The sequence below is a fragment of the Cetorhinus maximus genome, unplaced genomic scaffold (assembly GCF_964194155.1).
Source record: "Cetorhinus maximus unplaced genomic scaffold, sCetMax3.hap1.1 HAP1_SCAFFOLD_731, whole genome shotgun sequence".
Lineage (NCBI taxonomy): Eukaryota > Metazoa > Chordata > Chondrichthyes > Lamniformes > Cetorhinidae > Cetorhinus > Cetorhinus maximus.
The window spans coordinates 129,434-153,901 of NW_027596673.1; the positions used below are offsets into that span (position 1 = coordinate 129,434).

Consider the following 24,468-nt stretch of genomic DNA (forward strand, 5'->3'; position numbering starts at 1 on the left):
AAAGGGGGACGGAGTAGGAAATTGTGTCAGGGAGTGAACGGAATTGGAAATTGCCAACATGGAAAGCTCATTGCTCGCTGCCTATTTCCACTCAGCTCTCCCGTGAAGGATGGACTGGATCCACTGCAACAACTGTTATCAGAAACCAGCCAGTAATGTCCGCTTCAGCATCTCCAACTGCAAGCACATAGTCTGTCACAAGTGCATCGGACAGGGTAAGGACAGGCGAAGGTGGTGGGTGGGGTGGGGCTGTGTTCATCAGGAACTGTGAACATTGGGTAGAACCAGAGGCTGCCTGTCAATCTGAGTGTCGCTCACATTTTATATTCGGGTGGCCATCTGCAGCCTGTCCGCCAGTCCGATGGTGAATTCCATCTCCTCATGGATGGTGTGCATAGGCGGGTTTTTACACTCTGTAGGATAAGGACGTGTTGGCCAAGTCGCGCACTGCCCCTGAGGAGGTTATATAAGTGCAGGACATTTGCTTGTAAAATAGTGCACAGACAGACTGTCCCCAGTGTCCGGTTACTTGGTGCAATCCGTGGGCGTGCGAGCAACCAACAGTGATGGAAGTGTTATGGACAGGAGAGGGGTTATTTTAAATAGCACTAACTTCTCCTCTTACCACCCGTCCGTAAACAGAAAGGTGTCTTTGATTTACCAGGTGTTCAAACCTGGGCTGACAGCTCCTTTTCTGTGAGGCTGCAGACTGAGCTTGCAGTCCCACAAGGCAGCATTACAGGTTCCACAAGCCAGAGGTCCATGTCGCATGATTCCCACCTCTACACACTGTCTTTGACCAGGGACGTGTGTCCCATGTCTGGGTCCCCAAGATTGTTCGATGTTGCAACCAATTAAGAAATGAAAGGAAGGTTGCGGGGCCCTAGACGAGCAGACTCCTGCTGGCCAGCTTGGGTTATGAAATACAGATGGGCTTTGTATAGCTCTCTTTGAATTTGGTCTGTGCAGCGCACGATGTGTCGTTAGTGGCTGTTCAGAGGTTATGAGGTGCAAATTTCTCCGATATTGCCAGGCAGCTCCTTTTGTTCGAGGGTCACAGCCAGGCATAGCTTCAGCCTTTTAAAAGGTCTTTGTCCAGTTTTTAAAATTTTAGAGATAGCCAGGAGGATATCTATGTCTATTTTAGAAAAAGATGTACAGTTTCTTAGTCCCCTCACAGATGTTATCATAAATGTCTACCTGTCCGTCTCTCTCTCTCTCTCTCTTTCTCTCTCTCGCTCTGTTTTACAGATAAATGCAGCATCTGCGGAACAGCCTGCAAACACTTGGCTCTTACAGACAACGTAAGCATTACTGACCTACTTCCATTGCAACTCCCAGTTGGTTGGTGGGGGGAGTCAAGGTCTCTGGGGGGGGGCAACATCTAAAAATCAGAGTTGGACCTTTCGGGCATGAAATTGGGAAACACTTCTACACACAAAAAGCGGAGTAAAGGTTTGGAGATTCCCCTCCACAGAGACACAGTCAATTGTTAATTTTAAATCTGAGGTGGATTGGGATTTTGCTAACCTAAGGTATTAAGTGGAAAGGCAGATTATATGAAGCTGGGTTGCAGGTCAACCGTGATCACGTTGAATGGCGGAATCAAGACGAGGGCTTGAGTGGCCGCCTCCTCTTCTTGTTTTCATTTCCTATTGAATTAAGAAAATTGTACCTTTGTATAATTTAAAACAACGCACGCAAAGACTTTGCCATGACACAATGAGAGAGTGGGCGTGCGATAGAGTAGTGTGTGCAACAGTGAAATGTGTGTTGCATTGGGTGTGTTACAGTGAGCCGTGTGCGTGAGGCGGGTGGGGGGGATGTGATAGAGCACCATGAGTGTATGTGTGCATCTGTGTGTGTAACAGTGAAGTGTGTGCTACATTGGGTGTACTGCAGGGACCAGGAGGGAGAGGGTGTGTGACAGAGCAGTGTGTAAAACAGTGAAGCCTGTGTTATGTCGGGTGTGTTACAGTGAACCATGAGGGATGGGGTGTGTGACAGAGCAGTGTGTACGTGTGTGTAAAACATTGAAATGTGTATTATGTCGGGTGTGTTACAGTAAGCCGTGACTGTGAGGGAGGGGCTGTGTGACAGAGCAGTGTGTATGTGTGTGAAAGAGGGTGTGTGTAACAAAGTAGTGTGTATCTGTGTGAAGGAGGGGATGTGTGACACAGCAGTGTGTGTGTGTGAAGGAGGGGTTGTTTGTCAGAGCAGTGTGCGTGTCTGTGTGAAGCAGGGTGTGTGTAACAAAGCTCTGTGTGTGTGTGTGTGTGTGTGTGTGGAGGAGGGGGTGTGTGACAGAACAGAGTGTGTGTGTGTGTGTGTGTTTGTGAGGGAGGGGGTGTGTTACAGAGCAATATGTGTGCGTGAAGGAGAGGGTGTGTGATAGAGCAGCGTGTGAGAGTGTGAGGGAGGGGGTGTGTTACAGAGCAGCGTGTGTGTGTGTGAGGGAGGGGATATGCTACAGCGCAGCGTGTGTGAGGGAGGGGGTGTGTTACAGAACAGTGTGTGTGTGTGTGTGTGTATGAGGGAGGGGCATGTTACAGAGCCGTGCGTGTGTGTGAGGGAGGGGATGTGTTAATGAGCAGTGTGTGTGAGGGAGGGGGTGTGTTACAGAGCAGCATCTGTGTGTGTGAGGGAGGGGGTGTGTTACAAAGCAGCGCGTGTGTGTGAGGGAGGGGGTGTGTCACAGAGCAGCGTATGTGTGTGAGGGAGTGGGTGTGTTACAGAGCAGCGCGTGTGTGTGAGGGAGGGGGTGTGTTACAGAGCAGCGTGTGTGTGTGTGTGTGTGTGAGGGAGGGGGTGTGTCACAGAGCAGCGTATGTGTGTGAGGGAGGGGGTGTGTTACAGAGCAGTGTGTGTGTGTGTGTGAGGGAGGGGGTCTGTTACAGAGCAGCGTGTGTGCGTGTGTGTGAGGGAGGGGGTGTGTAACAGAGCAGTGCATGCGTGTGTGTGAAGGAGGAGTTGTGCAACAAAGCAGTGTGTATGTGTGTGAAGGAGGGGGTGTGTGACAGAGCAGAGTCTGTGTGTGTTTGTGTGTGTGTGTGGGGGGGGTGTGACAGAGGTGTGTGCGTGTGTATGTGTGAAGAAGGGTGTATGTAACAAAGCTGTGTGTGTGTGTGAGGGAGGGGGTGCATTACAGAGCAATGTGTGTGTGTGAAGGAGGGGGTGTGTGTGTGTGTGCAAAGGAGGGGGTGTGTGACAGAGCTGTGTGCGTGTGTATGTATGAAGAAGGTTGTGTGTAACAAAGCTGTGTGTGTGTGTGTGAAGGAGGGGGTGTGTTGCAGAGCAATGTGTGGGTGCGTGTGGGAGGGCGTGTGTTACAGAGCAGCATTTGTGTGAGGGAGGGCGTGTGTTACAGAGCAATGTGTGGGTGTGTGTGGGAGGGCGTGTGTTACAGAGCAGCGTATGTGTGTGTGTGTGAGGGAGGGGATGTGTTACAGAGCAGTGCGTTTGTGTGAGGGAGGGGGTGAGTTAATGAGTGGTGCGTGTGTGTGAGGGAGGGGTGTGTTAATGAGTGGTGCGTGTGTGTGAGGGAGGGGGTGAGTTAATGAGTGGTGCGTGTGTGTGAGGGAGGGGGTGTGTTAATGAGCGGTGCATGTGTGTGCGAGGGAGGGGGTCTGTTACAGAGCAACGTGTGTGAGGGAGCGGGTGTGTTACAGAGCAGTGCATGCGTGTGTGAAGGAGGGGGTTTGTTACAAAGCATTGTGTGCGTCTGTATGAGGGAGGGGGTGTGTTACAGAGCAGCATGTGTGTGTGAGGGAGGGGGTGTGTTACAGAGCAGTGTGTGTACGTGTGAGGGAGGGGGTGTGTTACAGAGCAACGTGTGTGTGTGAGGGAGGGGCTGTGTTGCAGAGCAGCACGTGTGTGTGTGAGGGAGGGGGTGTGTTGCAGAGCAGCACGTGTGTGTGTGAGGGAGGGGGTGTGTTGCAGAGCAGCACGTGTGTGTGTGAGGGAGGGGGTGTGTTACAGAGCAACGTGTGTGTGTGAGGGAGGGGCTGTGTTGCAGAGCAGCACGTGTGTGTGTGAGGGAGGTGGTGTGTTGCAGAGCAGCACGTGTGTGTGTGAGGGAGGGGGTGTGCAACAGAGCAACGTGTGTGTGTGTGAGGGAGGGGGTGTGTTGCAGAGCTGCACCTTAATTGAAAAGTGCCGTATTTTCAGGAGTCCCCCCACTTTGGTGAGCTGGGGTGTTCACAATGCGGTGGACAACACCACACCCACCCCCCGCCCGTCCACCATCCCACCCTTCCCCACACCCCCACCATCCACCCACACCAACCATTGCACATTTAGTAGGCAAAGTGGGGGTAAGGCCTGGGTAAACTGGTCAAAAGCTGCAGACGCTGAGATGAACCTTTCTTCCTTTTAGATGGCAGACTACGAAAAGATGTACTTCAAAAAGCCATCAGAGATCTGCAGGAAATACCTGGAGCACATCGCGCAGGTCAGTGTCACTCACCGGGGTTAAAATCCCATGCAAGCGCTGGGGAAATGCAGCAGTTTAGGCAGCACCTGTGAAGAGAGAAAGAGTGTTATTGTTGCAGGTCAATGACTTTCGTCAGGGGTGGATGAAGGTTATCAATGTTTATGCAAGTGCAGGAGCCGAAAAGTTGGGAGAGGGAGGATGAACAAAAGCAGAAGGTTAGCGATAGGATGTAAAGCAGGAGTGAATAAATGATAAAAGGGGAACGACGGTACTCAAGAGATAGGCCTCAGGGCAAGAGGTAAGTGGCAAGAGCCCAGCCATTACCAGCACCTCTGTGCAGAAAATGAGAACACTAGGTTTTCATCCAAAATCTTTAAACTTGGTGCTGGGTGCGGAAGTTGTAAAGTGCCCAACCGAAGGTTCTTCAAGCTTTCTGTTGAACTTTAAAATAATTATTCGTTCATAGGATGTGGGCGTCGCTGGCTAATCCGAGGGAGGTGTCAGCTGTGGCTCAGTCCATAGCACCCTCGCCTTTGAATCAGAAGGTTGTGGGTTCATGTCCCACTCCTGGAAACCAAGAACTGTGATTGTACTCAAAAGAGTTGCAATCTGTGACTGTTGATAACTCGAAAAAAAATCCAGTGACATTATCACCACACCATTGTCCACCCTGGGTTTTAGGTTTGAATGTGTCTGTGGTTTCAATTATCTGCTCCCTGGGACTGTGCTATACGTACAGCCCTGGTTTTCAAGATGTCTGCTCCCTGGGACTGTGCTGTACGTACAGCCCTGGGTTTAAGATGTCTGCTCCCTGGGACTGTGCTGTACGTACAGCCCTGGGTAATGTATTTGCCCCCTGCGACTGTTCTGTAAGTACAGGCCTAGGTTTAAGGTAGCTGCTCTCTGGGACTGTTGTGTACATTCAACCCTGTGTTTAAGGTGTCTGCTCCCTGGGACTGTGCTGTATGTACAGCCCTGGGGTAATGTATCTGTTCCCTGGGACTGTGCAGTACGTACAGCCCTAGGATAATGTATCTGCTCCCTGGGACTATGGCCTACGTACAGCCCTGGGTTAAATGTATCTGCACCGTGGGGCTGTGCTGTAGATACAGTCCTGGGTTTAATGTATCTGCTCCCTGATATTGTGCTATACGTACAGCCCTGGGTTTAAGGTATCTGCTTCCTGATGCTGTGCTATATGTACAGCCCTGGGTTTAAGGTGTCCGCTCCCTAGGACTGTGATGTACATACAGCCCTGGGTTTAAGATGTCTGCTCCCTGGGACTGTGCTGTACGTACATCCCTGGGTAATGTATCTGCTTCCTGGGACTGTGCCGTACGTACAGTCCTGGGTTTAATGTATCTGTGCCCTGGGACTGTGCTGTAAATACAGCCCAGGGTAATGTATCTGCTTCCTGGGACTGTGCTGTATGTACAGCCCTGGGTTTAAGGTGTCTGCTCCCTGGGACTGTGCTGCACGTACTGCCCTGGATATTGTATCTGCTTCCTGGGACTGTGCTGTATGTACAGCCCTGGGTTTAAGGTGTCTGCTCCCTGGGACTGTGCTGTACACACAGCCCTGTGTTTAAGGTGTCTGCTCCCTGGGACTGTGCTGTATGTACAGCCCTCTGTTTAAGGTGTCTGCTCCCTGGGACTGTGCTGTGTATACCACCCTGTGTTTAAGGTGTCTGCTCCCTGGGACTGTGCTGTACATACAGCCCTGGGTTTAAGATGTCTGCTCCCTGGGACTGTGCTGTACATAAAGGCTTGTGTTTAAGGTGACTTCTTGCTGGGACTGTGCTGTATGTACAGCCCTGTGTTTAGGGTATCTGCTCTCTGGGACTGTGCTGTATGTACAGCCCTGTGTTTAAGGTGTCTGCTCTCTGGGACTGTGCTGTATGTACAGCCCTGTGTTTAAGGTGTCTGCTCCCTGGGACTGTGCTGTATGTACAGCCCTGGGTTTAAGCCGCCTGCTCTCTAATTGGTCTCCCTGGTCATTCACAGGTGACAAAGTTCCAGAGGAAGCAAACGGAGCTACTCCTTTCCTACTATAAACACAAGATTACTAAAATGGAGGCCGCCCTGCAGGAGGCACAATGCAAAATAATATCGCAGGAGAAGTAAGTGTGAGTGAGCACCTCCAGCGACCAAACTGAACGCCCCTTTGCACTTCATTCCCCTTGATTCAACACTCTCCCTTTTCGAAATCATTAACACTCCCTTCCCTTCCCCTTCCGTCAGTATTCCCGTGAAACGAACAGCCAGACGATCTGTATCTCTAGTGGCTGCTGGTTACGGCACGGATGTATATTGGCCCCTGGTACCCGGGTGGCTGCGGACAGCGCTCCCTGTAAACCAGGGTGTCCCCGGCGGGCCGTGGCACCGGCATGGGGTCACGGGGTAAGCAGTCGGGTTCCACGAGCGCCGGGGCGGCAACGGCGGCTGCGGAACGAGGACCGGTTGGCGGTCCTGGGGTCGGCTGCAAGACTCCTTTGGACGCCTGCGATTTCTTTTCTCGCCGCGTGCGCGTGGCCTCAAGCCAACGGGTGCTCGAGGGCCGATCACTGACACCAACAGACACAGCAGAAACGGTAAGGCGCCTGTGTCCCCGCTGTTTGAATCCCCTATCCCGCTCAGTGACGCCTGCTCCCCGCCCCACCACCACCACCGCCTCCCACCGACCCCATTTTTCACCCTGCAGAAGGGGGGGGCGGCAACGAGCGTGAAGCATTAAAATGGGGTCACCGCAGAAGAACGTTTGGGAAGCGCTCTCACTAAAACGCTTGGCAGCGTCCGGCCCGCACGGGAATCTGGAACGTTGTACCCCGCGGGCGCGATAGACGGGCTGCGCACGGCTGAAATAAATCAGTGGGAACCATCCGGCTGAGAAGTCAGGCGGAGCCCTCGGTTTGTTTCTTTAGCTGGGCTGGAAATATCGGGCACCATGTTAAAGTAAGGACAGACCGACCTTTTTTCCACCATGCGTTCCCTCAGTGCAAGATAATAACCGCAGGAGGAGTAAGTGCGAGTGAGCACCTCCGACCATCAAACTGAGCGCCCCTTGGCACTTCACTCCCCTGATTCCACGCTCTCTCTTTCTGATTTAGTTAGCACTCCCTTCCCCTCCCGTTCCGTCAGTATTCCCGCGAAACGAACAGCCAGACGATCTGTATCTCTAGTGGCTGCTGGTTACGGCACGGATGGATATTGGCCCCTGGGTGACGGCGGACAGCGTCCCCTGTAAACCAGGGGGTCCCCGGCAGGTCGTGGCACCGGTATTCCCTTGGCCCGCACCACGGTCAAATCGGAGCCTGCTCCGCTCTGACGCGATCACGGACGCCGGGTAGGGCTTGTCCGGGGCTGAGGGGGCGGGTGGGTGGGATAGGGTGTCAAATCTGATGCCAGGCCTCCTCTTACCTCCCACCCCCACCGCCCCGCCCCGCCCCGCCCCGCCCCGCCGACCATGCGTCTGCATCCGTGTAGCGTGCCGACACAGGGCGTGTGGTGCGCAGCTTCAGGTCGGGGCATCTCGTTTGGATGTGGGCATCGCTGGCCAGACCAGCGTTCATTGCCCATCAGTGTTCAAAGGGTATCATCAGAGTCAGCCACATTATTTGTGGATCTGGAGTCACTGATAGGCCAGGCCGGGTCGGGGCAGCAGATTTCCTTCCCTGAAGACCATTAGCTTTGACTACAATCGGTAACGGTCAATCGGTCGTGACTAGGCTTTTAAATCTTAATGGAAATTTTATTTAATTCAACTCCTACCACCTGCCGTGGGGCGATTCGACCCCAGCCCCCAGAGCCTGGTCCCGGGTCTGTGGATTAATCGGTCCAGCGACAACGCCCCAGTACCACCGCCTCCCCATAAACTCATTACGCTGCACGCGGGAGGGGGGGAGTGAGCGCCCGCCTCCTCTTGGCAGGGTGCACGGTTTACAGCTCCGAGGGAGGGGCGGGGACTCGTCCGCCCGCTTCCCCACCCCCCCACCCCGCCCTTCCCTGTGCCGCGATCCGGTGGCACCAGAGAGATTTCCTTTAACTTGCTTCTGTTTCCTCCCCGCTTCGCCACCAGGGAGTCAGCGGCGCTGAAGAACCAAGTTAACGACATGAAGAAGCTGCTCGCCGTGGCCAGGGTGAGGCTCCTTCTCTGACCGGGTTGGCCGGCTCGGTCAACAGCCCCTCCCCTCGGACCCCACCGAGGATATCTGAGACAACCGCGCGTCGCGGCGCCTGGCTGGGCTGTGACTTACCCTCCCCACCCCGCCCCCCGCCGTCGACCAAACCTTCCCCCGTCCCATAACACGTCCCACTGGTTGTTCCGCCCTCCCCTTTGAACTCCACCCTCCCTCAGCCCCTGCCCTTCTTCCTCATACCGCCCTCCCAACCCCCTCCCCTCTGCTGCCCCAAATCCATCTACCTCTTGCCCATCCCAGTCACCCCCACTCACCATCCCCTCTACTCCCCGCACTCAACCCTTTCGCACACCATCCCCACTGTCCTTTGCACTACACGCTTCCCCTCACCATCCCCTCCACACTCCACCTTTCCCCTCACCATCCCCACTTCCCTCCGCACTCCACCCTTCCCCTCACCATCCCCTCTGCTCTCCCCTCTCTGCTCTCCCCTTCAACATCCCCTCTGCTCTCCCCTCTCTGCTCTTCCCCTCAACATCCCCTCTGCTCTCCTCTCTCTGCTCTTCCCCTCACTCCCCTTTGCTCTCCCCCTCACCATTCCCTCTGCTCTTCCCCTCACCATCCCCTCTGCTCTCCCCTCTCTGCTCTTCCCCTCACTCCCCTTTGCTCTCCCCCTCACCATCCCCTCTGCTCTCCCCTCTCTGCTCTTCCCCTCACTCCCCTTTGCTCTCCCCCTCACCATTCCCTCTGCTCTTCCCCTCACCATCCCCTCTGCTCTCCTCTCTCTGCTCTTCCCCTCACCATCCCCTCTGCTCTCCCTTCTCTGCTCTTCCCCTCAACATCCCCTCTGCTCTCCCCCTCACCATCCCCTTTGCTCTCCCCCTCACCATCCCCTCTGCTCTCCCCTCTCTGCTCTTCCCCTCACCATCCCCTCTGCTCTCCCCACTCCGCCCTTCCCCTCACCTCACCTCTGCTGTCCCCACTCTGCCCTTCCCCTCACCAACCCCTCTGCTCTCCCCTCTCTGCTCTTCCCCTCACCATCCCCTCTGCTCTCCCCACTCCGCCCTTCCCCTCACCTCACCTCTGCTGTCCCCACTCTGCCCTTCCCCTCACCAACCCCTCTGCTCTCCCCACTCCACCCTTCCCCTCACCATCCCCTCTGCTCTCCGACCTTCCCCTCACCATCCCCTCTGCTCTCCCCTCTCTGCTCTTCCCCTCACCAACCCCTCTGCTCTCCCCACTCCACCCTTCCCCTCACCATCCCCTCTGCTCTCCGACCTTCCCCTCACCATCCCCTCTGCTCTCCCCACTCTGCTCTTCCCCTCATCATCCCCTCTGCTCTCCCCACTCCTCCCTTCCCTTCACCATCCCCTCTGCTCTCCCCACTCCACTCTTCCCTTCACCATCCCCACTGCTCTCCGCACTCCACCCTTCCCTTCACCATCCCATCTGCTCTCTGCCCTTCCCCTCATCAACCCCTCTGGTCTCCGCACTCCACCCTTCCCCTCACCATCCCCTCTGCTCTCCGCACTCTGCTCTCCCCCTCACCATCCCCTCTGCTCTCCGCCCTTCCCCTCACCATCCCCTCTGCTTTCCGCCCTTCCCCTCATCATCCCCTCTGCTCTCCCCACTCCGCCCTTCCCCTCACCATCCCCTCTGCTCTCCGCACTCCGCCCTTCCCCTCACCATCCCCTCTGCTCTCCGCACTCCACCCTTCCCCTCACCATTCCCTCTGCTCTCCCCTTTCTGCTCTTCATCCCCTCTGCTCTCCCCATCACCATCCCCTTTGCTCTCCCCCTCACCATCCCCTCTGCTCTCCCCTCTCTGCTCTTCCCCTCACCATCCCCTCTGCTCTCCCCACTCCGCCCTTCCCCTCACCTCACCTCTGCTGTCCCCACTCTGCCCTTCCCCTCACCAACCCCTCTGCTCTCCCCTCTCTGCTCTTCCCCTCACCATCCCCTCTGCTCTCCCCACTCCGCCCTTCCCCTCACCTCACCTCTGCTGTCCCCACTCTGCCCTTCCCCTCACCAACCCCTCTGCTCTCCCCACTCCACCCTTCCCCTCACCATCCCCTCTGCTCTCTCCATTCCGCCCTTCCCCTCACCATCCCCTCTGCTCTCCGCACTCCACCCTTCCCCTCACCATTCCCTCTGCTCTCCCCTTTCTGCCCTTCCCCTCACCATCCCCTCTGCTCTCCCCTTTCTGCTCTTCCCCTCACCATCCCCTCTGCTCTCCCCTCTCTGCTCTTCCCCTCACCATCCCCTCTGCTCTCCCCACTCCGCCCTTCCCCTCACCATTCCACCTGCTCTCCGCACTCCACCCTTCCCCTCTGCACTTGGCATTCCACCCTCTGCCTCACCATCCCCTCTGCACTCGGCACTCCACCCTCCGCCTCACCATCCCCTCTGCACTCCGCACTCCACCCTCCGCCTCACCTCTCGCTTTGCTCCACCATTCCCCAGTTCCCTTCTATTCTCCCCACTCTGCCTTTCCTCTCTGACCCCTGTTGCGCTCTGGTCTTCGGTCCCTTTAACAGCCATTATGTCCATGTCCTACCTTCTGACCCCGACTGAACCCCCACCTTCCGTCCGTTTAATAACTCCTTTGCTACTTTGTGTTCTTTCACAGTCTGGATTAATAAATTTCAACGTGTGTTTCTGTCTGTTCCCTGTACAGGCCTCACCCAATGTAATCCAGCTTCGAAGGTCAGCATTTTGTACTGCATCTCGTTAGCAAGTGCCTGCAGCCTGAACTGATTTTTGATGTGCATGTACCTTTGATCGTAGCAGAATGGTCAGTGTATTTTGTCTGACCTTCTGTTCCCTGGAGAAGAAAGTGGATCCAACACTGACCTTTCACCTTCTCTCCCTCTCTCCGGTGGGGGATGGGTGTGATATTGCACCAGGCACTGACCTTTCACCCTCTCTCTTTCTCTCTCTCTCTCTCTCTCTCTCTCTCCCTCTCTCTCTGTCTGTCTCCCTCTCTCTCGTTCTCTCTCTCTCTGTCTGTCACACTCTCTCTCTCCCTCTCTCTTTCTCTCTGTCTGCCTCCCTCTCTCTCTGTCTCTCTCTCTCTCGGCCGCCCTTCTACCTCCCACCATCCTTAAACTTGAGTTCATCCAAATCTCCCGGTGCCCGCGCCCCAGCTCGCACCATGTCCCGTCCACCCGTCACCCCTACGCATGCTGGCCTACGTTAGGCTCGTCCCGATTTTAAAATTCTCACCCTTGCATAGGCACGTAGAAACATACATACAAATTAAGAGCGGGAGTAGGCCACTCGGCCCCTCAGGCCTGCTCCGCCATTCAATAAGATCGTGGCTGATCTGATTGTCACCCCAGCCCCACATTCCCGCCAACCCCCCTCTGATAACCTTTCACCTCCCCCTCGCTTATCAAGAATCTATCTCGCTCCGTTTTAAAAGTATTCCAAGACTCTGCTCCCACCGCCTTTTGAGGAAGAGAGTTCCAAAGACTCACCGCCCTCTGATAGAAAAAATTTCTCCTCATCTCCATCCTAAATGGGCGACCCCCTTATTTTTAATGATCCCCTAGTTCTAGATTCTCCCACAAGAGGAAACATCCCCTCCACATCCACCCTGTCAGGATTTTAAAGGTTTCAATCAAGTCGCCTCTCACTCTTCTAAACTCCAGCGGATACAAGCCCAGGCTGTCCAACCTTTCCTCATAAAACAACCCACCCATTCCTGGTATTAGTCTGGTAAAACTTCTCTGAACTGCTTCCAACGCATTTACACCCTTCCTTAAATAGGGAGACCAGTACTGTACACAGTGCTCCAGACGTGGCCTCACCAGTGCCCTGTACAACTGAAGCATAACCTCCTTACTCTTGTCCGTCCTTGGCCTGCTGCAATGTTCCAGTGAAGCTCAACGCAAACTGGAGGAACAGCACCTCATCTTCCGACTAGGCACTTTACAGCCTTCCGGACTGAATATTGAGTTCAACAATTTCAGATCATAAACTCTCTCCTCCATCCCCACCCCCTTTCCGTTCCCCCTTTTTCTTTTCCCACCTATTTGTAAATTTATTTCGATCCATAGTTTTATCTCCACCTTTTAGCCCATTTCGATCTCTTCCCCCCACCCCACCCTCCACTAGGTCCATCTGCCACTAGCTTGTCCTGCTTGCTACCCTTAATGTCCCCATTAGCACATTCCTTAGCTAATATCACCACCGTCAACACCCCTTTGTCCTTTTGTCTATGACATCTTTGGCAGTCTCTTCTTGGCCTTCACCTATCACTGGCCCCATATCCAGCTCTACCTGTCCCACCCACCTCTACCAGCTTATATTTCACCTCATTTCTCTATTTCCTTAGTCCTGATGAAGGGTCATACGGACTCGAAACGTCAACTGTGTTCCTCTCCACAGATGCTGTCAGACCTGCTGAGTTTTTCCAGCTATTTTTGTTTTTGTTCTCCTTACTCTTGTATTCAGTTCCCCTCACAGTTAACGATAACCTTCTGTTGGCCTTCCTAATCCCCTGCTGTACCCGCACACCTCGACAAAAACCAGTGCATCTCTTTCTAGACCTGCTTTGCCAAGACACGTTTCAGAAAGAGGTGAGCGATGGCCTCTTGCCTGACCGCAGTCGCCTCGAGGGCACTGTGCGGAGGCGGTGAAACTCGTTGCCCCTAAGGTCTGAAATTTCCTCCATCAACCACACTGTATCTCTACATTGATTATTGCGAGGGGAACTGAATACAAGAGTCGGGAGGTTATGCTTCAGTTGTGCAGGGCACCGGTAAGACCGCATCTGGAGCGCTGTGCACAGTATCGGCCTCCTTACTTAAGGAAGGATGTGAATGCGTTGGAAGCAGTTCAGAGAAGGTTGACCAGACTCATACCAGGGATGGGCGGGGTTGTTTTATGAGGAAAGGTTGGACAGGCCGGGCTTGTATCCGCTGGAGTTTAGAAGAGCAAGAGGCGGCTTGATTGAAACCTTCAAGATCCTGAGGGGTCTTGACAGGGCAGATGTGGAGAGGATGTTTCCTCTTGTGGGAGAATCTAGAACTAGGGGGGGTCACTGTTTAAAAATAAGGGGACCGCCCATTTAGGACGGAGACGAGGAGAAATTTTTTCTCTCAGAGGGCAGTGAGTCTTTGGAACTCTCTTCCTCAAAAGGCGGTGGAAGCAGAGTCTTTGAATATTTTTAAGGCAGAGGTGGATAGATTCTTGATAAGCGAGGTGGGGGGGTGAAAGGTTATCGAGGGGGTCGGCGGGAATGTGGAGTTGAGGTCACAATCAGATCGGCCATCATCTTATTGAACGGCAGAACAGGCTCGAGGGGCCTCCTCCTGCTCCTAATTCATACGTACATCTCTCCCCGATATGGAGAGCTGCTACAGCTGCTTCATCTCTGACTGTCCCTCCAACATAAGATCAGAAGTGGAGGTAGAAATGCAAAGTGCTGGAGAATCTGGAAATCTGAAACGAAAACAGAAAATTCTGGAAATGCTCAGCACCAGCGGAAAGAGAAACAGAGTCAACATTTCGGCCTGTGACCTTTCATCAAAGCATGAATATAGAAGATCAAGGAGTGGCCAAATTGAGGTGTTTATAACTATTAAAGGGTTTGATGGGGTGGGTGAGGGGATCCAGAACAAGTGGGCGTAACCTTAAAGACTTGGATCGGCGGTTTAGCCTGCTCCTCCCCTTCTTACGAAACAGGCGCCAAGGGGCTGATTTCCCTTCTCCTGTTCATGTGTAACAGGCTCAAGGGTCTGAATAGCCTCCTCCTGTTCCTGTGTAACAGGACCAAGGGGGCTGAATGGCCTCCTCCTGTTCCTGTGTAACAGGCTCGAGGGTCTGAATAGCCTCCTCCTGTTCCTGTGCAACAGGCTCAAGGGGGGCTGAATGGCCTCCTGCTGTTCCTGTGTTACAGGCTTGAGAGGGGCTGAATGGCCTCCTCCTGTTCCTGTGTTACAGGCTTGAGAGGGGCTGAATGGCCTCCTCCTGTTCCTGTGTTACAGGCTCAAGGGGGCTGAATGGCCTCCTCCTGTTCCTGTGTTACAGGCTCGAGAGGGGCTGAATGGCCTCCTCCTGTTCCTGTGTAACCAGCCAGCCTTTGCTTGTATATAGATTGGACACAATTATGCACATTAATTTGGGCATACTGCAGAATACATTGCACATCACTGTTTTCTCTTTCTTTGCACTCCCCCCCTTCTCTCCTACCCCCTCACAGGTCCAGTACTCCTCGTCCGATCGCCATCACGTCTCCCTCGAGCAGAGGTAAGTGCAGCCTAACTCCAGGTGCGGAGATATGCGGGGATATCTTGTTGTGGTACATTCCATCCACCTCTCTCTCTCTCTCTCGTTCCCTTTCTACCTGCTCAGCAGGGCGTGAGAGGCAGAGCCCCAGCCCCGCGATTACGAATAATCAAGAGTGAAAAACAACCACACGGGCACGTTGAATGGCCTCTTCCTTTTCTTATGTGACATGACCCAGGGGCTGAATGGCCTCCTCCTGTTCCTGTGTAACAGGCTCGATGGACAGAATGGCCTCCTCCTGTTCCTGTGTAACAAGCTTGAGGGGGCTGAATAGCCTCCTCCTGTTCCTGTGTAACAGACTCGAGGGGGCTGAATGGCCTCCTCCTGTTCCTGTGTAACAGGCTCGAGGGGGCTGAATGGCCTCCTCCTGTTCCTGTGTAACAGGCTCGAGGGGGGACTGAATGGCCTCCTCTCGTTTCCCACATGCCCACCTTGTCCGGCAGGAGCGCCGTGTAGGATCAGCAGGGGATGCATCTGTGTACCTCCCCCCCCTCAACCCCTCCACTCCCACCTCTGCGTGATCCGTGACTCTGGCTCCAGTGGGGGTGACAGGCCGCCAGTCAGTCGTCAGCGAGGTGCCGCTCGCGAGCGGGTGCGGAGCTGCCTGATTCGGGTGTCGCCTCCTCCTGTTCCCTGTGTAACAGACTCGAGGGGGCTGAATGGCCTCCTCCTGTCCCTGTGTAACAGGCTCGAGGGGCTGAATGGCCTCCTCCTGTTCCTGTGTAACAGTCTCGAGGGGGCTGAATGGCCTCCTCCTGTTCCTGTGTAACAGGATCGAGGGGGCTGAATGGCCTCCTCCTGTTCCTGTGTAACAGGCTCGAGGGGGCTGAATGGCCTCCTCCTGTTCCTGTGTAACAGGCTCGAGAGGGGCTGAATGGCCTCCTCCTGTTCCTGTGTAACAGGCTCGCGCGAGGCGGCGGGTCACTCCCGAGGTCCCCTGGGTCCCACTGGCCCCGGGAATCATTTAAACGGGGACAACCTCCCTCCCGCTCAAAATGAAGGGTGGGCAGGTCCAGCACAGGGGTGGGGTGGTGGGGTGGTGGGGTGGTGGGGTGGGGCAATGAGGGATCGGGTTTTTCTCGGGCTGTCAGAAGCTGGAGGGGGGAGCGGGCTCTGTTCCGGGAGCTGGGTGAGGTGGTGGTGGGGGAGAGACGCTCTCGCTCGGCTCGTCGGGTGGGGAAAATGGGCCCGTCGACAGCGGCAAATCTTCTCTCCCTGTTTGTGTTCCCCCCCCTCTCCAGTCACGCCGAAGCTGACGCCTCAGAGCATCGGGTCGTACAGCGGGAGCGCGGCACCGAGCAGGTAGGTGCCGGAACGTTCCGGGCCCTGGCTGCCCGCGCGGCGAAGGGCGGCGGGCGGCATGGTCTCACCCACCGTAGCAACAACAACAACCACCGGCATTGGCAGGCGCCAGGGAGCCACAGAAAAGCCATGGTGCAGAGAAGAGGTCATTTCAACCCCCGCGTGCCCGCGCCGGCCGAGGAACCAAGCCCGCCCCATTCCTTCAGGATAGCAGGACGCGCGCCCGCTCCCCCTAACCCCTAACCCCTCCCCCGACCCCTGCCTTCCCCGAGAGGTTCGACGGGAGGGATTTTCCACCCCCCCCGCCTTGCTGACCGAACCACATTTGCAGATCGTGCGGTCAGGTCTGCCCTCTGAGAGAGAGCTTGGCCAACGAGGTAGGTTCTGAGGGAGCGTCTCGAAGGAGGTGGGGGGGGCAGTGTGGGGGGGATGAAGGAAGAGGCGGAGAGGCTCAGGGAGGGAATCCCAGCGGTCGGGATCCGTGCAGCCGAAGGCACGGCTGTCAATGGCGGAGCGATTAAAATTGGGCGGTGGGGGGTGGGCGGCGCTTGAGCAGGCGGGAATTGGAGGAGGGCCCGTGGGGTGGGGGGGGGTGGGTGGAGATGGAGGAGGTTACCTAGACGGGCTGGGGGGGAGCGGGGGGGAGTGGTGGGGGGTGGGGGGGTGGATGTGAGGCCACGAGGGATTTGAAAACAAGGATGAGAATGTGATAAGCGACCCGCTGATCCACCTCACAGAGTGCAGAAGAGGCCCTTCGGCTCATCGAGTCTGCACCGACAGCGATAGAGATAAAATAGCTGCTCCCCCGCCCCCCGCAACCCCTGGGAGGCCAGGGAGAACCCCCCCCCCACCCCCCGGCCATCAGCAGCCCGTTGATTAGCGGCTGTGGGATCCTCTACACCTCGACCCGGCACCTCCGACACTGCAGCTACGTATCGAGTGTAGCCCCCCGCCCACACACACACACACCCCCACCCCCGCCCCCCCACACCGCTCACCCCCATTACCTTCACCTTCCTCCGGCAGGGTATAAGCTAACACAGGACGGGGGCGGGGGAGTAAGGGAGGGGTGGGGTGGGGGGGGAGGGGGTGGGGGGTGTTGGTCGCTGAAATCTGAGTTCCTCCTGCTCTGTGTGGGATTCAGTACCAATTGTAGCCACACACACACACACCCCCCCCCCACAAGCCCCAATATAAGACCAGCTGAGTGGGGATGGGGTAAGTCTCCCCGCACCCTGGTTTCTGTGAGTCTCGGTGTCACACCAGGCAGAACGATGGGCCGAATGTGACCTGTCGTCAGCTTCCCGCCGCCTACGAGGGATGACGGATACGCAGCAAACGATCCATTTGGTGGGTGGTGGTGGGAGTGTTCCTCATCGGGCTGATGGCTGTGAGGGCCGAGCCTCGGTAAGCCGGCTCTTCCGCCAACGCCGCGTGCGAAGCTCGTAGTTCTCGGCGCCGGCGCCCATTTGCCGAGCCGCTGTGGCCGCAGCCTCGTGGCCCTGCCGCGTGCCAGCCCGCGGGAGGCGTCGCCATCTCCCTCTTTTCGCCAGCCTGTGACTCCCCGGCCGCGGCGCCCGGCGATCAAGGACCCTCCGTGTCACGCTCTCGAGCGCCCTCGACGCCGAGCCTTGGGCTGGCCGTCTGGCCCCGGCTGCCTCACTGTACTGGAGGCCCTTGGGTACGCGGCCGCCTCCCATCCGATGGAGGCGCCCGATCTTGCCGTGGCCACCTCTGTTTGATTAGCGTCTGGAGCTCAGGAGCTCTGACTCTGAGAGGACTGCCCTCATCCCTGATTCTGTCCTGCCAGGTTATACCCGTAATGCGCCACAGACGAACCGGAGCTTCCCTTTCTGGTAGCTGATGGGCGGCCCGTGCTTCACAGCCGTGTAATGAAGTGCTGAGAACGCAGGCCCTGTAAACAGTCAGCTTGGCGCCGAGGGTCAGCATGGCGTTATCCCGTGCCAGTCGGCCAGAGGTGGGTAGCTGCTTCCCCTGTGCTTTCCCAGCTGTGAGCCGCAAGGTAGAGAGAAACTGAGGAACGTGACAGTGGACTGACCTGATGGTTATCGTTCTTCCTCCCACCACACACACACACAAACACACACACGCGCGCACGCACACACACAAACACACACATACACAAACACACGCACACACATGCACGCACACACACACACATACAAACACACACAAACACGCACAGACACAAACACAAATGCACGCGCACATACACGCAAACACACACATGCACACACACAAACGCATGCACCACGCACACACACACAAACACACATGCACACACACCCAGCAGGCCTATCGAGCCAGTGCAAATGGAATCCTGCCCTCTGACCCACACAGTCAAGGCGAAGGGATTACACACACTGTGCCGTACTCCCGCTCTCCCACCACCCCTCCCGCCCCGCCCCACATGCTGATCCCCACCTGAGCTATTAAAACGTGCGGAGGGGAACAATCAGACCCTCCCCACTCCCCAATAACCAACCCCCCACCCCACCCCACCACCCCTGACAGCTACGACTGTGAGGGTGAGAGAAAGACGGACTTTCATTTCTGTAGAGCTTTTCACGAACCTCGAGACGCCCCAGGGTGCGCCGCAGCCGATGAAGTACGGGTACCAGACCCCTTACCCAGCGTCCCAGAATCCGGAACGCAAACCGGGTCCCGGCCCTGCGAGCCGCAGTCCCCGTCAGGCATTGTTACCCAGTCATATCCAGGTCGCGGTGCGGTGATCCCCCCCCAGCCCCAGCTCATTGAGTCTGGGATGAACGGCGGAAGCCGGCCTGGTCCGCTCCCCGCTCCTTCCCTTTTCCTGCCCTGGCACGGTCCGCCTGGGTGGAGAAATCAGCCCCGCTTTAAATTACCCTATCCCCTTCCCCATCCCAGGACCCAAAATCCAGAAGACCCCCCCCCACCCACCGTACATACCTTGCGCACGACTGGCCCCGAGCTTCCCGGATACGGGGTCCAGGGCCTGCGCTTCAGAAGTCTGGTCGCCATCCTAATCTAGGAAACGTCCGTCTGTGCGCACAGCAAGCTCCCACAAGCAGTGTTGTGCAAAAATGGCCAGATAGCCCTCCTCTTTGGTGTTGCCAATCGAGGGATAGACGTTGGTCAGGGCACTGGGGAGGACTCACAGAACCGCAGAACGGTCACAGCACAGGAGGAGGACGTTCGGCCCGTCGTGTCTGTGCCGGCTCTCTGAATGGGCAGTGCGCTTGGTTGCCACCCTCCCCGGCCTTCTCCTGTACCCCTGCCACATCCTTCCTTTCCTTTTCAGGCAGCAACCCGATTCCCTCTTGAACGCCTCGATTGAGCCTGCCTCCGCCCACGCCCTCTGGCGGCTCGCTCCAGATCCTAACCGCCCGCCGCCTGAAAACTGTGTCCCCTCGTGTCTCCGCTGCTTCTTTTGCAGCAGTGTGTGTACCATCTGCAAGATGCACCGCAGCAACTCGCCGAGGCTCCTCCGGCAGCACCTTCCAAACCCACAACCTCTACCATCGGGAAGGACGAGGGCAGCAGACGCACGGGGAACACCACCACCTGGAAGTTACCCTCCGAACCGCATTCGCTGTCTCGACTTGGAAATATATCGGCCGTCCCTTCACTGTCGCCGGGTCGAAATCCTTGGAACTCCCTTCCTAACAGCACGGCAGGTGTACCTACACCACACGGGCTGCAGCGGCTCGAGAAGGCGGCTCACCCACCACCACCTTCTCGAGGGGGCAATGAGGGACGGGCAACAAATTCTGGTCCAGCCAGCGACGCCCGCATCCCTTGAATGAATAAAAAAAGATTACCTTAAACCTGTGCCACTCTCGTTCTGGATCCTTCCAGCACTGGGAACGTTTCCCCCCACCACCCCCCCCCGCCCCCCCACCCTACCCAGACCCCCTCGTGATTTTGAACGCCTCTATAATCAGATCTCCTCTCGCCCAGAAAAAAACAGTCCCAACTTCCCCCAGTCTCTCGACGCAACTGTGCAACTCCCCTGTGCTTCACCGAAACGGCAGCCATGGGGATCTTAACCTCTCGCCCAAGTCGCAGCGCGTCTGCCAGCGCGAGGCTCCCTCAGCACCGGGACTGTGGGAGCGGGTGGGGAGACTTCCTTCCCTCACGCCACGCCCCACCCCGACCAGGACCCAGCGAGTTTATCCAATCAGCTGCTGAACCCACACACGGAAGAGGAAGGGGTCAAGCTGCATCCATTCCCACACCCGCCGCACCCCCCCAGGTTTATGCCGAGCAAGCCGGCCTCGGCAGGGGGCTCCGCGAACGGTACTGAGCCCCGCACAAAGCTGGAGGAGGTCAGGCTCCATCCGTATCCCCCCCCTCCTTGACCCCAGGGTCTTCTGTCGAGTCAGTTCATCCCCATATCCAGCGTGATGGCGAAGGGGGTTCAGATGGTATCCAGTTGGGGCCAGACGATTGAAGGAATCACTTCAGGTCTTGAGCTGAAAGTCGAATTACAATCCCACCTCTCTCTCTCTCTCTCTCTCTCTCACATCCCTTCAAACAGCAGGCCAGAGTCGGTGGGACAGCTGACTTGGAACAGTGTGTCTCGATCTGGCAGCCTGCTGGTAAGTACCGTCGTTCGACAGTCAGCGCATCGTGCGGCCGCTCTCACCTCCGTCTGCGTCCCTGCCGCGTGACTGCCCTCGCCCAGCCGCTCCCGTCCCTGTGTGCAGTGCGCCAGTGGGATAGGGGAGGCTCCAGAGGATGCGCTCTTGTGCCTGTTGAAACACAGATTCCCCTCCCCTCCCGCCCCACCCCCCCATCCCGTCTTTGGTACTGGTTGTCCGGCGGCTGCCATGTGAGGCGGAGCAGCGACCACGAGCCGCGTGGTCGAGTTCACAGCCGGGCCCGACCCCGGGCGCTCGCTCGATGTGCCCGCACCACCCCACCCCCCCTGCAAGGAATTCCCTGTGTGGCGACCAGGAGCGACAGCCCGCGCTAGGGCCGCCAACTGCGATTGAGCGCGCGCAACGAGAACGGGAGACGCCGGAGAAAATCGCCGGCGGTCCGGGGGTTTCCCGCTCCCGCCGGGGGATCCGGGCCCCGCGGGTCTGGCAGCGTCCGCGGAGGGAGGGAGAAACGGAGTTAACCTTCTGCGTGGCTCCCTCCGAAGGAGGGCCGTACGGACCCGGAACGCTGACTCGGCTTCTCCCCTCCACGGGTTGCTGCCGGGCCGGCTGAGCTCTTCCGGCGTTTTCCGTTTTTTATTTCGGATTTCCGGCATCCGCAAGAATTTTGCTTTCATTTGATGACTCAGCGTGTAGGCCTGGAGGCTGGAACGCACGATTTCCCCCCACCCCCCACCGCCCCCCCCACACAACGCTGCAGCCATTAGTCGGCCCACCGGCCCATCCTTGCGACGCACTGCCTCCCTGGGCCAATTGGAGAGCAAAAAGCACCACGCTGAGGTGAGGCTCTCCAGTGAGGAAACCGATCGCCACGCGGTCCGAGCCCAGTGCGAAACCAGCAGAATCCGGGAGGGTGGTAACTGAGGCCTTGGGGGGGTGGGGTAGGGGCTCTGCACCTTTTCTTACACACAGTGGTGGAACCAAATGCATCGCTAAACACTCGGAGCAATCAGTAAAGCTCACTTGCTGCCTGTACGGTGACTCCTCCCTCGTTCGTTCGCAGACCCCCAGAGGGAGCTCCGTAGCCTCCGGGAGGAGCACGCCCAGAGACGCCACCATGGGTGAGTGAACCGCCTGCAGAGGCACAGTCGGAGAGGAGGGGTGGGGGTGGGGGGGTCTCCTGGGAGGGGGAGGGAGAGCGACTGTGGGTGTCATACCGTGGGGGGGGTGGGGGGAAACAGACTGGGGGTCATTTCCTGAGGAGCAAGAAGGGGAAACAAATAGGGGGTCATTCCATGGGGGGAGGGAGTGGGGAGACAGACTGGATTCATTCCCTGGGGGAGGGACGGGGAGACACACTGGAAGTCAGTCTCTGGGGGAGGGGGAGACAGACTGGGAGTCATTCCTTGGGGGAGGGGGAGACAGACTGGGAGTCATTCCCTGGGGGAGGGGGAGACAGACTGGATTCATTCCCTGGGGGAGGGGGAGGGGGAGACAGACTGGGAGACATTCCCTGGGGGAGGGGGAGACAGACTGGGAGACATTCCCTAGGGGAGGGGGAGGGGGAGGGGGAGGGGGAGAGAGACTGGGAGTGATTCCCTGGGGGAGGGGGAGACAGACTGGGAGTCATTCCCTGGGGGAGGGGGAGACAGACTGGGAGACATTCCCTAGGGGAGGGGGAGGGGGAGGGGGAGACAGACTGGGAGTGATTCCCTGGGGGAGGGGGAGACAGACTGGGAGTCATTCCCTGGGGGAGGGGGAGGGGGAGACAGACTGGGAGTGATTCCCTGGGGGAGGGGGAGACAGACAGGGAGACATTCCCTGGGGGAGGGGGAGACAGACTGGGAGTCATTCCCTGGGGGAGGGGGAGGGGGAGACAGACTGGGAGACATTCACTGGGGGAGGGGGAGGAGGGGGAGACATATTGTGGACCGGGCCTTCCCCCCGCTCGAGGTGAATCGTGACCTCCCCTCCCCCCCCACTGAACAAGCTTAAGCCTCAGCGGCCCGTGTTTTACCTCGGCTCACCCCGGCGCCCACCGCCCTCCCAGGCCTCCCCGAGGACCACCTCATCGCCGTAGCCAAGTCCTGACCTGATCCAGTCTCTCCTGCGAAACCTGACCCCCTAACAGCCTGACCCAGCCGCCCTCCCCCTCCCTCCCCCCACCCCCCCCTACCGGGCCCCCGGGCGACGCCAGCAGGCCCGCTGGCCGGACGGGACAGTTGGACGCCGCGTCCTCAGCCAGCGCCCTGCGAAGGACATTCCTTGATCGCCAGCAACGTTACCACGATGGAAATAAGGCAACAGCGCCCTCTTACGGAGCCCGGTCTAGTCACAGCCCCGCCCCGCTGTGAAAACGGGCACCGGCCCACCGCTGTCCTGCCCGAATTCCCGGCAAACGTCGGCGGCCGAAGGGCAGAGGAGCTGAGGGCGCAGATTTGAAACGATGGGGCGACAGAACCAAGGTGGGGGCCCCGACACGAGGCGAAGCTTTTTCAACACCGTAAAGAGTGGTTGGGACTTTGAGCGCCTCCTCCTCCTCCTTCTCTTCCTCTTCCTCCTCCTCCTCCAATTGCTCCTACTCCTCCTCCTCCTCTTCCTCCACCTCTTCTTCCTCCGCCTCCTCCTCTTTCTCCTACTCCTCCTCTTCCTCCTCATCCCCTCCTCCTCTTCCTCCTCCTCCTCCTCCCCGTCCCCTTCTCCTCCTCCTCCTCCCCTCCTATTCCTCCTCCTCCTTTTCCTCTTCCTCTTCCTCCTCCTCCTCCAATTGCTCCTCGTCCTCTTCCTCCACCTCCTCTTCCTCCGCCTCCTTCTCCGCCTCCTCCTCCTCTTTCTCCTCCTCCTCCTCCTCTGCCTCCTCCTCTTCCGCCTCCTCCTTCTCCCTCCTCCTCCTCTTCCTCCTCATCCTCCTCCTCCTCCTTCCTCCTCCTCCTTTTCATCTTCCTCCTCTTCCTCCTCCTCCTCCAATTGCTCCTCCTCCTCCTCCTCCTCCTCTTCCTCCACCTCCTCTTCCTCCGCCTCCTCCTCCTCTTCCTCCTCCTCATCCTCCCCCTCCTTCTCCTCTTCCTCCTCCTCCTCCAATTGCTCCTCCTCCTCCTCCTCCTCTTCCTCCACCTCCTCTTCCTCCGCCTCCTCCTCCTCTTCCTCCTCCTCATCCTCCCCCTCCTTCTCCTCTTCCCCTCCTCCTCTTCCTCCTCCTCTTCCTCCTCCTCCCCTCCTCCTCTTCCTCCTCCTCCTCCTGCTCCTCTTCCTCCTCCTCCCTCCCCTCCTCTTCCTCCTCCTCCTCCTGCTCCTCTTCCTCCTCCTCCCCTCCTCCTCCTCCTCCTCCTCCTCTTCCTCTTCCTCCTACTCCTCCTCCTCCTCCTGCGCTGTACCATCCTACAGTTGCCTCCGGCGTTGCCCCTGTCCGCTCGATCACGTGCACAGACGCACTTGGGCGCAGGGACTGCAGCGGTTCAGGAAGGTGGCTCACCATCACCTTCTCCAGGGGCATTTAGGGACGGGCAACAAGCTCTGGGGCCTAACCCCCCCCTCCCCAGCGACGCCCACACGCCCCCCGCGAATGGATTAAAAAGAGAAGCTTCTCCAGCGTTGGTCACCGAATGGAGGGGGTGGGGATTAGGAGCCGGTGCTCCTGCGGGTGTTTCCCTCCCCAACCTGGAGGTGTATTGAGAACAGATATAGCTTCCCGCCATCCCCCCA

The 24,468-nt window shown here is 57.5% G+C and overlaps 1 protein-coding gene across 2 annotated transcripts in view; it reads left to right on the plus strand.

Annotated features, from left to right (window-relative positions):
* The first annotated feature begins 5,842 nt into the window (after window positions 1-5,842).
* LOC144674634 (E3 ubiquitin-protein ligase RNF212B-like) overlaps window positions 5,843-24,468 on the plus strand; it is a 37,688-nt gene continuing 19,062 nt past the window's right edge. The window contains exons 1-8 of one of the 2 annotated variants that reach the window (XM_078535890.1): window positions 5,843-5,951; window positions 6,436-6,551; window positions 8,507-8,567; window positions 11,244-11,272; window positions 14,775-14,821; window positions 16,102-16,162; window positions 20,703-20,763; window positions 21,830-21,887. In XM_078535890.1, the coding sequence (XP_078392016.1) occupies window positions 5,862-5,951; window positions 6,436-6,551; window positions 8,507-8,567; window positions 11,244-11,272; window positions 14,775-14,821; window positions 16,102-16,162; window positions 20,703-20,763; window positions 21,830-21,887 (523 nt within the window). In that variant the 5' untranslated portion in view covers window positions 5,843-5,861. Of the gene's footprint in view, window positions 5,952-6,435; window positions 6,552-8,506; window positions 8,568-11,243; window positions 11,273-14,774; window positions 14,822-16,101; window positions 16,163-20,702; window positions 20,764-21,829; window positions 21,888-24,468 lie in introns of those variants that run through there. The other variant, XM_078535893.1, reaches the window with a different exon arrangement.